Here is a 12698-nt window from a genome sequence, read left to right on the forward strand (position 1 = left end):
AAACGCCTATTTTTTTTTTTTTTTTTTTTTACAAAGGGATGCTGAGAAACACGTGATTTTCAATGTTAAATGTGTGCACCACGTACCGAATGACCTGAGCATGCGCGAAAGCCAAGTACTGTTGAGCATTAACTATTTTTGTCCTTTAACGTTGGATAACTGATGGGAAAAGATGGTACGTTGATGTCCGAATACTCAATGATTGCTTTAATTAGCGAATATTAAGCCGCTGTTAAAAGAAGCACGTGTTCTTCCACCGCCAAAATGGCTTCGTTCAATGAACCCTGACACTTCATAACTGACACGGTTGGTGTACGTGGAGGAAGGGATTGGAGAAGAGTGAGAGAGAGAGAGAAAGGAATATATTTGTAAGCGCACACACGATCTGTACAGATCCACTGAATATTGTAATGGTGTGGGGAGAGTCTGATGGTGTTGCACAATGGAGCAACCCAGTTGTTATTTTTTTTAATGAGTTTTCTTTTTTTTTTTGGTTTGTTTTTAAACAGCTGTCGAAGACACCGCCCACCGACGAAGTGCAACATGAAAGACCTGATCCCAAGAGAGAGAGAGAGAAAGAAAGAGAGAGAGAGAGAGATTGAAAATAATACCGAGGATTCGTGCGCAGTTTTTGGAAGAGAAACGTGGTGGTGGTGCGAGCCCAAAATAATTAAAAAGGAGGTTCGCAGTAGACCACTTTAACGTTAAAGTAAGAATCGATACCTGAATGCAATATCGTTCGTTCAGCAGCACGGAGGAGTCACGAACTGCGCCACAGAGCGAGGATCCATTTTGAAAGTGTTGTGGACACACAATATTCGATACAGACACGATCCCACAGAGCGGACAAAGAACAGCCGAGCAGAACACTAACTGGCGTTTGGAAAGTGAGTCAGCTGACGCTGACGTGTATCGCACTACCTACACCCTTAGTAACGGCACCTCGATCGAGAAAGGGAACGAACGGCAGTGCCGTGGCACGCCTGCTCGAGCAACGAGCTTCTGCAAGAAACGCGAGAGTTAGCCCTAACCAGCTATTAGGGGAAAAGCATTACGTTACCTGCCAGCTTCTTCGGTTCCGCTCTCATCTCGGGCTTGGTGTGAGGCACAAGCGCGACGGTGGTCATGTCTCGAGGCACGGAACGGCCGTACTGCAGAAGCACGTGATCCCAGGGGTACACAGGACCCGCCACGTTGACCCGCTGTTATTAAGCCGATCGACTCACGACTCAACCATGGACGGTGCACGGCGACAGACGAGCGGAGATGGGAACAGGAATCGCCGTCGCCTTAGCAACGCAAGTGGAGTAGAAGGGAATACGGACCGGACAGTGAAAAGCTCGTCTGTCTCTCTTTGTCCTTCTTTCTCTTTCGTTTATCCTAAAATTCCGCTGATGGCTCTGCGAGTCTCGGCTTCAGTCCCGTATTCCGTTAGTATCAAGGTGGGGGTGAACTTCCGGTGCACGGTGAGACGGCAGCGGAACGTGCACGAAAGGGCCCCACGAGCGGCAATGTCAATGCTGGTTGTGCGTTGTACGTGTGTGTGTAGTGTGTGTGTCCGTGTCTGTGTCCGTGTGTGTGTGTAGCGCTGCTCCTCTCCGTCCGAGCACTGCGGTTGGCGCCTTCGCTCTGATTGGCTGATGCCCGTCAATGGCCCTCCCTCCCTTTCGTCCTTCCCGTTTATCCCGGACGGTGAGCTGCGAGCTCGAACCTCCGACACTTGCCACTGCGAGAGGCTCTGGGCACGAGATAAATGGCCAAATTGTAAAATTTGGAGAAAGGAGGGGCCGTTTGCAGTCGTTACGGACCAGTCGGCCAAAGCCGGAGTATCGGTTTCTTCACGAGACACCACGGGAACGGCGATGCCTGACGTGTCGATTCGAGAGTGCTCGTCACACATTTACTGCCAACGTGAGGAGGCTCAGATGCGCCCCGATTCTCTGCCTTACCCAGAACGTGTCAGAAGGAAGAGGGGGCCCCGCAAGTGGATTGGTTGCCACCTCGAGGTTCGCAGCTTTACGTTTCTTTTTTTACCATCCTTAGTCCGCGTGAGTGTATGCGCGCGCGTGTCCCTTACGCGCAAGTTCGTGCATGTGTGCGTGGGAAGTCCTACCCCACTCCGTTGACATAATTTCTTCTTCTGAGGGTGGCTGGGGACTGTATTAATATTCTTTCACCCGAAACCTATTTGCAAACTCCTCGCAATATAAGCTTGCTCGACATACGAATTCCCCCGCTGTAACAGAAAATGTAACACAGTACATTTTCTTCCAATTTCTTCTTTATTTTACTTCTGCACTTTCTCTCGTGCGCGTGCATCTTCGGTGTACACTTCGGTTCCGGAAATGGAACCTCCCTTCGGAAAGAGAACAATCAACAGCGCCTCAGTAACGTGGCCGAAGAATTTCTTAGTTTAGGAATTTCCCAAGAGTGTCTCTGACTCGGAAGTTTCTCAGAAAATTGCTACCATCCTTGAAGGGGTGCGGGGGGGGGGAAAGGACTGTTTGTAGATCATGCCGAAGTGAAGTTCGTTTTATAGCGAGCAATACAGCTAACATCTCCAAGGATAAGTGGATTCGTATTGTGCGAAAGGACAAATGAGACTATTTTTAGGCGTTGCTATCCCCGTTGTTAGCAATGTGTACACCCGAAGAAACATCCACGCGATCTCTTCATGTTTAACAAGATTAGTTTCATAATTTGTCCATAACGAATCATTGGTGCACTTTTTGTCTGTTCCACCAGATGCAAAGCATCCAAGCATAATCTACAAATCTGCTTCAAGTGAGGACGTCCTTTCCACGAATGATTTTTTATTTATTTGTATAATTTACAAGATTTTCCACCTGACTTTGAGTTGCCATTAATTTTCGGAGTTAGACTGAGTAAACAACGTTGCTGTTATGGAACTAATTCATGAAATACTCCATCTTTCTCTCTCTCACAGACACACACCCGAACTCAAGCATACACGCACTTCCGTACATAATTTGTTTTGCATGGTCCGCTGCCCTTCGTTTCAATTTTATCAGCGGTCAGGCGCCTAATGCGATAAAAATGGTTATTCTTTCTGTCGCTGTCTTTTTCCGCCACCTACCAGATCGCTAAACTTCACCCTGGTGTGAAGGGACGGGACTCTTTAAGCTGTCGATGTGTTTGCTGTTAGGGGGGCATTTTAGTGAAACCGTTTCTCTGTCGGTGTTTTCACCGCGAACCGGTTCCCGCTGGCAGAACAAAAGATGTTGAAATGTGGGCGATCCTTGTACGCATCTTTATATAAGTTGATCCGGTTGAACTTATATAATAGGATTTTAAAGATTATGTGTAACATGAAAGGTAGGAGCATATGTGGAGTTTCCTGTGTTGGAAGGTAGTTTTGGGTTGAAAAAATGGGATAAAAATCGCCATCGGGGGACAATTGACTCAGCTCAAATTGAAAGTTAAAAAAAGAAGATTCAATAAATGTCTTCAACAAGTGCTTTGGATCCAACCTTTCTTACAAGATTCATGAGGGATCGAATGCGATGGCGATACTTAGTAAAAACGAAACTTACACGCTTGTAAGACAAGAAATGCAGATTAGAAATGCAGAAAGAAACGGACAGATAAATGCACAATTTACAGAAAGAAACGGACAGATATCAGCACATTGGCCTAGTGCAAATCATACGCACACCATCGCGCTTCCACCACTTTACCTCAAAGTCGGACAATCCATCCCATATGGAAGCATTTTCTTGGTTTTCGCTAAGTTGTAGCTCTACTGTTTAAACTTTATGGAAGCCCATTCTTCCATAGAGTTTAAACAGTGTACACTGCAAGCCATCTCCTCAAAGAATGCATTTACGCTCTCCAATTTATACTTTCTGTGAGAATGGCACCATTTTCATCTTGCTGAGGACTTTTGTAATCAGGGGTTCGTGTGCCACAGAATTTCTGTGAAACCTTTCGATGCAATTTCCTGCATTGGATAAGGACGCTGACAGTCTCTCTTGTACGATTCTGGAGTATCTGAGCGATTTTTCTGCAGCTGTAACGAAGATATTGTTTGGCAACATGCTTGACTGTTCTGGAGCGCCTTTCAAGGAATTAACTAGAGACATAAGTGGCTTAAGATGTAAACATGAAGTCACTGAGTTTACACATTTTTTCATTCGATATAACTCTAAATATGAATACAGTTTGTACAAATTCGAATAAATTGTTTCCCCTCTAACTTATATTGCACTTTGTAATACTACTGCTAGGGTCGAAACAATATCAAAGGTTCTGTTCTGGGCTCGAAAATCCAAATGTTTCACTTAATACTCCAAATATCTTCAAGGCACAGCGAGTATCCAGGGAGGTTCTCAACTTATGGCGGTGATCGGGCGATTAGCCCCAGGCATTCTTTATAGAAGCAGAGAATGCACGTGCAATAGACAGACCTTAAAGTACATGCAATATGCAGACGCAATATCGAATCCTGTGGATGGCAACGGAGACTGCCATACCAATCACGTATTTCTCTTTTCTAGACATTGTGAAGTCAACCCATGGGAAGAACGGAACTTGACTTAAGCTCCAAATTCAAGACAGTAAAGAGCATCAATATTTTAAACAGTAGAGTCCACAACGTTAAGGTTATCCGTTAGATGCTGTTCAAACCAAATATCAGATAAGAAGGAATTTATGGCAGAGATCGCGGTTTTGCGAATTTTGTTATTATGTGGTTTTGTTCCTGCACTAGAGCAATCAAAGCTGTGAGGAGCCTTAGTTGTACTGTGTACTGTTTATAAGTTGCATGAATTCTATGGTCAGGAGCCTTAGTTGTACTGTTTATAAGTTGCGTGTATTCTATGGTCAGTTTTCTTGTTTTGCTGGATGAAAGAAACGAGAGTTCCGGAGGAAAAACCGCCAAATCCTGCCCGAGGCGGGCTAATTCAGGCAAGGTATAAAAAAAGTGTGAGGTCAGTGAGCGATAATAGAAGACTCTTCTTAATGCCAATGGCTATTTATATTTCTATTAATAAAAAGGAAATGTTTGATGATCAAGCATAAAATGAATCAAACGACTCAATTTCTTAAAATTTGAAATAAATCATTACTAATTTATAAATTCAAATTATAGTTAAGGCAAAATGAATTGAATTTATGAACCTGGTAATTAATTATAAAGAAACAGAGGGATTTCTCCTTCTGAAATCCCAAGTGGCATTCCAGAAGGAGGAATCCCATCAAGCAGGCACCTCAGAACCATTCCTGGCTGTACGTAATATCATCATCATCTTTAATGCAGATGACGTGAAGGTTTTTGTTTACACAAAAATAGAATACAAAACAAGCAGAATAACCGCATAAACTTCAGTAATGATTGACAACAAGGAAGCTCATTTTGGAGACCCTTGGGACTTTCACCGAAGAGCAGAAAGTTAACTCAAATTACTTTCACTAACACTAAGACATTCAGAAACAATACAGGAAAATGCATAAACAAATTGAGACATACCGATCTTGGCTGCAGTTGTGACCAAGAATTAATCTTCAAACTCTAGAGTGAAGCGACAAAGAAGAGCATGTGTAGGGCACAGCGAGCTAGTAAACTTGTCATTCCTTATGTCTGCATTGGATTACATTTTATGCATATTCCATCTGAGCAGCAACCAATGATATTACCAAAAATAAAAATATTAAGATAAATGCTTTCAAGCTTTTCTCTACGGATTACTGTACCCAATGATAAGAAACAAGATGAGCCACCCTTTTGGTTTCAATTTATTCTTGTTACACCGGTATCCAAAAGTTTTAATTTAAAATAAATAAAATATATCGCTTAATCCTCGAAGACAGAAAAACCGGAAAAATATGTCGAATATAACGGACTGATATAATTGGCATAAAAATTTTTACAAATACACCAAGGCACTTATAAAAATGTTTCGAATCTTCCCTTTTCATTCACCCTTGAAGTGCACATTGCGAATTTTGTCACGAGCAATTTTAAAAATGTCAAGGCGACATCATTTTGAGGAATTTTTGGGGGGTGGAGGGCAATAGCGAAAATGGAAGCAGGCCAAAAAGGTGGCATGATGGCTGAATGTCGAATTGTGTGTGATAAGTAGGTTATGAGGACAATTCTAGGAGAAAGTAAATGTGTCACGCAGATCTGCTCAAGGCCGCTCTATGGTTACTTCGTCACAGGACGACCGATATGCTTGTATTACCATAACTAAAATGTACCACAGAGACAGTAGTCTCTGTGGTACATCTTAGCATCAATTTGATTCGGAGTGGAACTTTCCATTGACAGATGTTACTGCTGTTGCTGTTTTTTTTTTTTTTTTTTACCAACGCAAATAAAGCTATGAGGCATCAGTGCGTTGTTCCCGCAAGCTCAAGTTACGGGATGAAGAAGTGGGCAATTCTTGCCCAAGACCGATTAACTCGGTCATTGTGAAAAAGGCCATAAAAATTCTTCCCATATTGAAGGAATCGAACAAAACCCTTTCCACACTGTGTGAAAAGATAGCGATCACAACCACTGTGCTACCGGCGAGGGCTGTGCCACAGGAAAGATTGTTTCAAGCCATCTGTTTACGGAAGGGCGTTCATGAAAAGTGATTAGTAGTTTAAGATTCCTTTAACCCTAACGCAAGGGAGTTCTTTTCTACGGAAGTTGAGAAGCGTTAACTCAGAAATAAATGAAGATTATTCTGTATACAAACTCTCTTCGGCGGACTTTCAACTGGAGAGAGAAATCAGAGAACAACTGTGCCTGTAGCCCATGTAAGAGAGGAGGGGGAATCGACCACAGAAGTCTCAGTTTTCTCTCCTTTGCAGGTACTGTGTCCGGAATTCATTTTAATACAAGGCGATTCCAGGCCACCCAAGACTCGCCGAATGTATGAATAAGAAAAAAAGACGTATAACGCGTTTGGACTGGATTAGATTACAGCTCTTGATCTTAATCCACAAAGTACGCTAGGGAGGTTCTAGGACGATTAAAGAAGCTCTCGCTTTCCTCTTCTTAATAATGCATTCGTTATTTCTTATTAAAGCAACTATTACCTGGGAGTGGATATTGCTGGTTCATTATTAATTAATAACCTCATCAGGGCCGGCAATCTGAAGCACAAACTCTTCAGAATCTCTTTCTGATTATCTCTTTTTTTTTATCAAAGGGGCACAAGAACGGCTTACTTTCTGGGACGCAAAAATACCCAGAAAGTGGGCAGCTACTGATCCTCACGAGGAAACATTATAGTGTTAATGTGTGAGGAACGTTATTAGAATTATTTTTGTTTCTTGACGTTTTAGGTTTCGTATTTGGTTACTCATATTCACGTACTCGTTTGTGAATATATTTGCGATTTTTTGTGCCTTCGTTTCTTTCGCACAACTTCCAAAGAATGGATGCATTTTGTGGAACCTCACATTCGACTGGAAATATACCAGCGTATGTGTTCAGTGGAAGTGCAGTTATTGGGTGGAGCCTGCCATTATAAAGAAGGCTTCGTATTGAAGAAGAAAACCGAATCTTATTTTGAGCTTTCTCGCATCTGCTGTACACTTTTATGGGAAATGTTTTGGCTTCGGGTTATTTTTGGCCAAGTGAAGTCAGAGTTAGTTTGAAAGAAGGAACGTTTTGGTCGCAGTAGCCCAAAAAGTTTTTCCAAAACATCCAGCTCCCCCCTTTCGTTCAATGAGGCTGAATCCCAAGATCTGAACTGATGAAGCCTTCTTTTCGACGTCACTGTCCCGAAACCCTGCATGTACAGCAACACTGCATGGTTCGCTGTATGACAGTGAACCACAGTGGATTTTGGAAGGTTCAGACGTCGTATTTGCGTATATATAAAGGTTACTGATGTGGCATCCAACCGTCGTCCGGTGTTGAAAATTTATCAGTTGAGATCCATGGTACTGGCTGCTCACGTAATACTACTACACAAGCAGCAGACCACTAGATCTGTATCGGCACATCTCAGTCGATAAGCATGCGCGTGGGGCTTCTGGTGCAGTGCACAATATTCGTGGATGGTTTGAATACGTCTGGTCATATACTGTATAACAAAGATTAAAGTTTCCATAAATATTTGCATTTTGTGCTGTAATATTTTGTTATAACTGTAATATTTTTGTTAATAATTGATGATACTGATACACCTAATGGTATATCAGTGTAACAGAGAAACTGCTTTCAACACAATATTAGCATCAGTGTATACGAACATGTTTTGTATTCCTCCTCCTCAACACAATCACAGACGTCGAGTTTTCATTCCAAAAAATGCATAAAAACAAGCAAAAAAAATCGGAAACAATAGGAAAAATATACTTTTGTATTAATGGTGAATAGAAATTCCTAAGTGATGCCTTGGAAGAAGGTATGTAATTAAATGAAACACAGACTTCTGTGTTAACTACTCCAGAAAAATTGCCCTAAAGAATGCAAAGTACTATAATTTTATGGAAAACAAGCGAATTTATGGAAGATGGTCTTTCTAATTTCTACCGCACATGGCTGAGTTCCAACGTTGGAGCTAAAAACAAAACTGAAAGCGAAACAATTTTGTCTTGAGAGCAACACTTAGTACTATCAAAGAGAAAATATATTTTCTGAGAGGACTTCTATAAGGAAGTTTCAGTGCAAGAATAAAAAAAAAGTTAAGTGCAAGGGCAGCGAGATCTCCTCCCTCCCCGTGGCTCAACCAATCGCCTAGACCTAACTTTAAAGAAAATGTCTGGTCCATCCTCGATTATTGCCATCGAATAGGATAGAAACAGCCCACCTCCAGGGACTCCCTAAAACAGATATCGCTACAAGAAATGGGATAAAATCCCGCAGGCCTTGGATCTCGTCTATAACAGGAGCGGACGGATCTATTGACCGCATAAGGCAAGGTGAATGCACGAAGTTCTGACCATAGCAATAATTTATCAGTGTTGTGTGTAGGTACAGAAATAAATCTGTTTCTCTGCCACTCGTGTCTTCCTGATCATCTCAAGTCTCTATTGAAGGTGAAGAAGTGAAGTTGACGGACTGAGAGAACACGTTTGCAAGTTATTTTGTTTGAATTCTGAAAATCACGTGCAATCCCTTTAGCGAACTTTTCTTTGCCATATCAGGAAATGAAATAATCCAGAAACTTTAGCTAAGGAGCAGAAAAAATACTGTTTTTGTCGATGTTTTAAATATATTTTCTATAATTATTAGTTGAAATATGCAAACTCGCTTCAGTTCACCGAGATCTAAACGTCTCCTAATGGTTTATCAATCATTGGTCCCAGGAATTAACGAGCTGCAGTCAAGCGGCCAGTGCTCCTACTCCAAAGTAAATCGAATAATGATAAGAATTGGATGTTGATTGTAACTAAATGTGTTTCCAGAAATGCGCGTACCATAATGAGACCATACAGAAATGCGCATACAAAGCCTGCAGGGAACAAATCAGTATCTAGAAAAATAACTTCTGGATTCATTCTTTCTCAAGAACAGCAACTATTATCATGAAAGTCAAACTAGCATGGGCATACCAGTTACAAAGATCAATTTTTCATGTTTTTTTTTTTTTTCACAACTTGGCTGAGTTAATGGTCCAGGTGGTTGCATGATTTTTATACACAGAAATACAAGTTTTTCATCCAGCAAGCCGACCGAAGGATACACTCAATTAGAGACACAGCATACTAGTGCCGCACACAGACGCAGCTCTAATGCACTACACCAAATCCTACTCTTCTCTATCACTTATTTTTGTTCCTGTTCCAAGTGTTGCCAACGGAAGGAAGGGTCACAGCCATGATCATAGTCCAGACAGTTTTCATTTCAATCTAATCACGAAATTCTGCAGCAATTTTCCTAGTCTAGGAAAAAATATTCAATTAACGATGTACTGTGCAAAAAACGAATCTAACTACCACAAAGCAATGCGCATAACAGGTGGATACCTTTCGTGTATCGATCATTTCACATACTGTATATATATCTACTATTATCTGTAGACTTTCCCTTCGATACAAGACTGGCTGTCGAAGTCTCGATGACTGCCTACTCAACGATAACTCCTTTCAATGATTACTAATTCTGTAAAATGCTAATATGTATTGAAGATTTGCACAGGACAAATTGTCTTAGGACAGATTGCAAGTACAAACTAAATAATAGCAGCTAGTTTAATTTTTACAAACGCCAAATATTGCAATTAGGGAAGAGAAGCTCAGGAGCAGTATATAGGTTTGGGAAGAATTAAAGAATGTTGAAGATGAGAAAGACTTGGGAATTATGATACAGAAAGACACGAAGTTCAACAGGGACTGTATGAGTCATTGGAATTTTGCAATCAGAAAGGCGATCATTATTCTTTCTAAAAGAAGTTGGTGCGATCACAATTGGAACGCTGTATCGACGTCTAGAGGTTGCATCTAAAGAAAGATGTAGAACTTCTTGAGAATATTCAAAGAAGATCGACTAAATTAGTGAAGAGCGCTGAACATTATACCTATATGTAAAGGCTTAGAAGATGTGGTCTGCAAAGATTAGCAACTAGACACCTTGGGGAAGATTAGATAAGGTGTAATAAAGTGATTGAGGGAGGAATATTCTCACCGACAGTGTTCTCCTTCTTGTAGGGTTTTAGGAGCATTGGCGACTAAGACCATGTCGTTCCGTGTGTATTATTTGTAAATTGCGTGTGTTCTGTGGTCGATTTTCTGTTTTCTGGACGAAAAATCCGATTTTCCCGGAAAAAATCATGCCTGAGATTGATAACTCAGCCACATTGTAAAAAAGACCCATAAAAATTCCACATGTCGTCGATGGGACTCGAACTCAGGTCTTTCCCACCAGGTATGGGGGAGAACGGGATTCTACCAACTGTGCTACCCACGAGGGCCACCGGTGAGCGAGGTAAGAACCAGATGGCACAACATACAATATTAGAGAAGAACAGTAGATTAGACCTTACCAATTTTACCTTCGGGAAGCGCGTTGTGTAATGTTAGAATAAATTGTTTGAAAGTCGGCAGAGGTGGAGAGATTCAAGGAGGAATTGGATAGGAACTTTTTAACGATGGGAATAACGTGCGAGTTTTTCGTATTTTAGCAGAAGTAGAATAAGTTCACTTCCTTAATTATTACGCCATTTGCCTCTCACATTTGATGTATTTACTTACCTCTAATCATTTGTATGATTAAGTATCAAAATTGTATACAATTTGTATCTAAGATGCATAAGGTTGAACTCGGCAATCACCTTGTGTGAATCCCACATGGAATTCACATAACGAAGACCATATTCTCTTTTAAATGATAACTGCGCTAAATTGTACACATTCCTACCCCTAGAGACAAGACTGGTTTCCTCTATTTATGGAAATAAATTATTTGGTTAGTATATACACTAACCAAAGTGTTAAAGACATGCTTCATTTCAAGAGCTTGGATGTTCTACTACTGTACTGTCATTTTTCTATGAGAACCAGAGAGAGAGAGGGGGGGGGACACTTACCCTCGCACCAGCAATCATCCTATTATAAAACCCCAACAAATTATGACATTTTCCCCTGTCTTAGCGCAATTACTACTCTGCAAATGCACGAGTTATTACATAATGAATACTTCCAGAGGTGACTGAACTCCTTTGTATTACTATGGACAGGTTCATTCACTACTGTGTGTTTGTAGAAGGAGAATGAAGATGGATAATGACTTTTCAACCACCACAAATTGCATATATATCTTGTATGTATGAAATTAATATTTTATTTTATATTTACAACAGGAAGAAGTGAAATATTACTCCATCTTTATAGGAGGAATTGTTCTACCAAAGAATCGTTCAATATGGAAATAATAATCGAAGAGACAACACAAGCATTTCTACTTCTTGATATTTTAAATTAATATTTAAAGTTCACCGAAATAATCAGAAGAATGAAGAAAGAATCTTAAAGTAATCTGATGACTAATTCATTTATTTATTTAAAGGAGGTAGTCCCAGTAAACTAGCAATTTATGGGAATTATTCTGATCACACGCACGCAACTTTGCATTCTTCTCAGTATCGAAATATGTTTTTATTTGTCCTTCCGATAAATGTAAATTTTAAACTATAATAATATAATTTTTAGGGTTTTCGATATTAGACTGCTTTTCATTAATTCTAATTATAAACAGATTAACCACGTGATACAGATACAGGGTGGTTTCGCGATATCTTTCATGATAAAATGCAAAACACGACACCAACCGCTATTCGATTGAAAACAGTTGAGCTGTCTTGAATACAAGTAATTTTCCTGTGGAGGAATATTATTCTCACACGTTCTATGACTTAGGCACGAAGAGAAAGGAATTCAGTCTCACAAAGATTTAACTTACTAAATAACAGTCGTACTATTTATTATGGTGATGAGGTCGGCTCGAAACTAAATACAACGCTCGCTGAATCTGTTCACCCGGAACATTTTCTAAAGAAACCGGAGAAGGAATATTAAGTTCAACGAACCTTTTGATGGCAAAGTGTTTCATTGTGTGCTATTACTGCCGCCCTTATTTCTGTCTCTACCTCGCACATCTTTGAAGGTGCGCAACGTTTTATTTATTTTCAGGTAGTGAAGAGGCTCACTCGGCAGGCCTGCTAGCAGAGAAAGGGAGCGAGATGGCCCGTCTTTTAGGATGCGCTTCATTTCATTCACCTGCAGATGAACAGGTTGGT

The 12698-nt window shown here is 40.7% G+C and overlaps 1 protein-coding gene across 4 annotated transcripts in view; it reads right to left on the minus strand.

Moving 5' to 3' along the window:
* The window catches only part of LOC150078422 (cytotoxic granule associated RNA binding protein TIA1-like), a 695656-nt gene that overhangs the window by 404146 nt on the left and 278812 nt on the right, over positions 1-12698 (minus strand). The window contains exon 1 of one of the 4 annotated variants that reach the window (XM_090385388.1): positions 1061-1534. The exons of the other annotated variants lie outside the window; for them this stretch is intronic. Within the exon in view, the coding sequence (XP_090241514.1) occupies positions 1061-1127 (67 nt within the window). The 5' untranslated portion in view covers positions 1128-1534. Of the gene's footprint in view, positions 1-1060; positions 1535-12698 lie in introns of those variants that run through there. 4 annotated transcript variants of the gene reach the window in all.

The sequence above is a fragment of the Mastigoproctus giganteus genome, chromosome 11, assembly GCF_048544385.1.
Source record: "Mastigoproctus giganteus isolate SK-2022 chromosome 11, ASM4854438v1, whole genome shotgun sequence".
Taxonomy (NCBI): Eukaryota; Metazoa; Arthropoda; class Arachnida; order Uropygi; family Thelyphonidae; genus Mastigoproctus; species Mastigoproctus giganteus.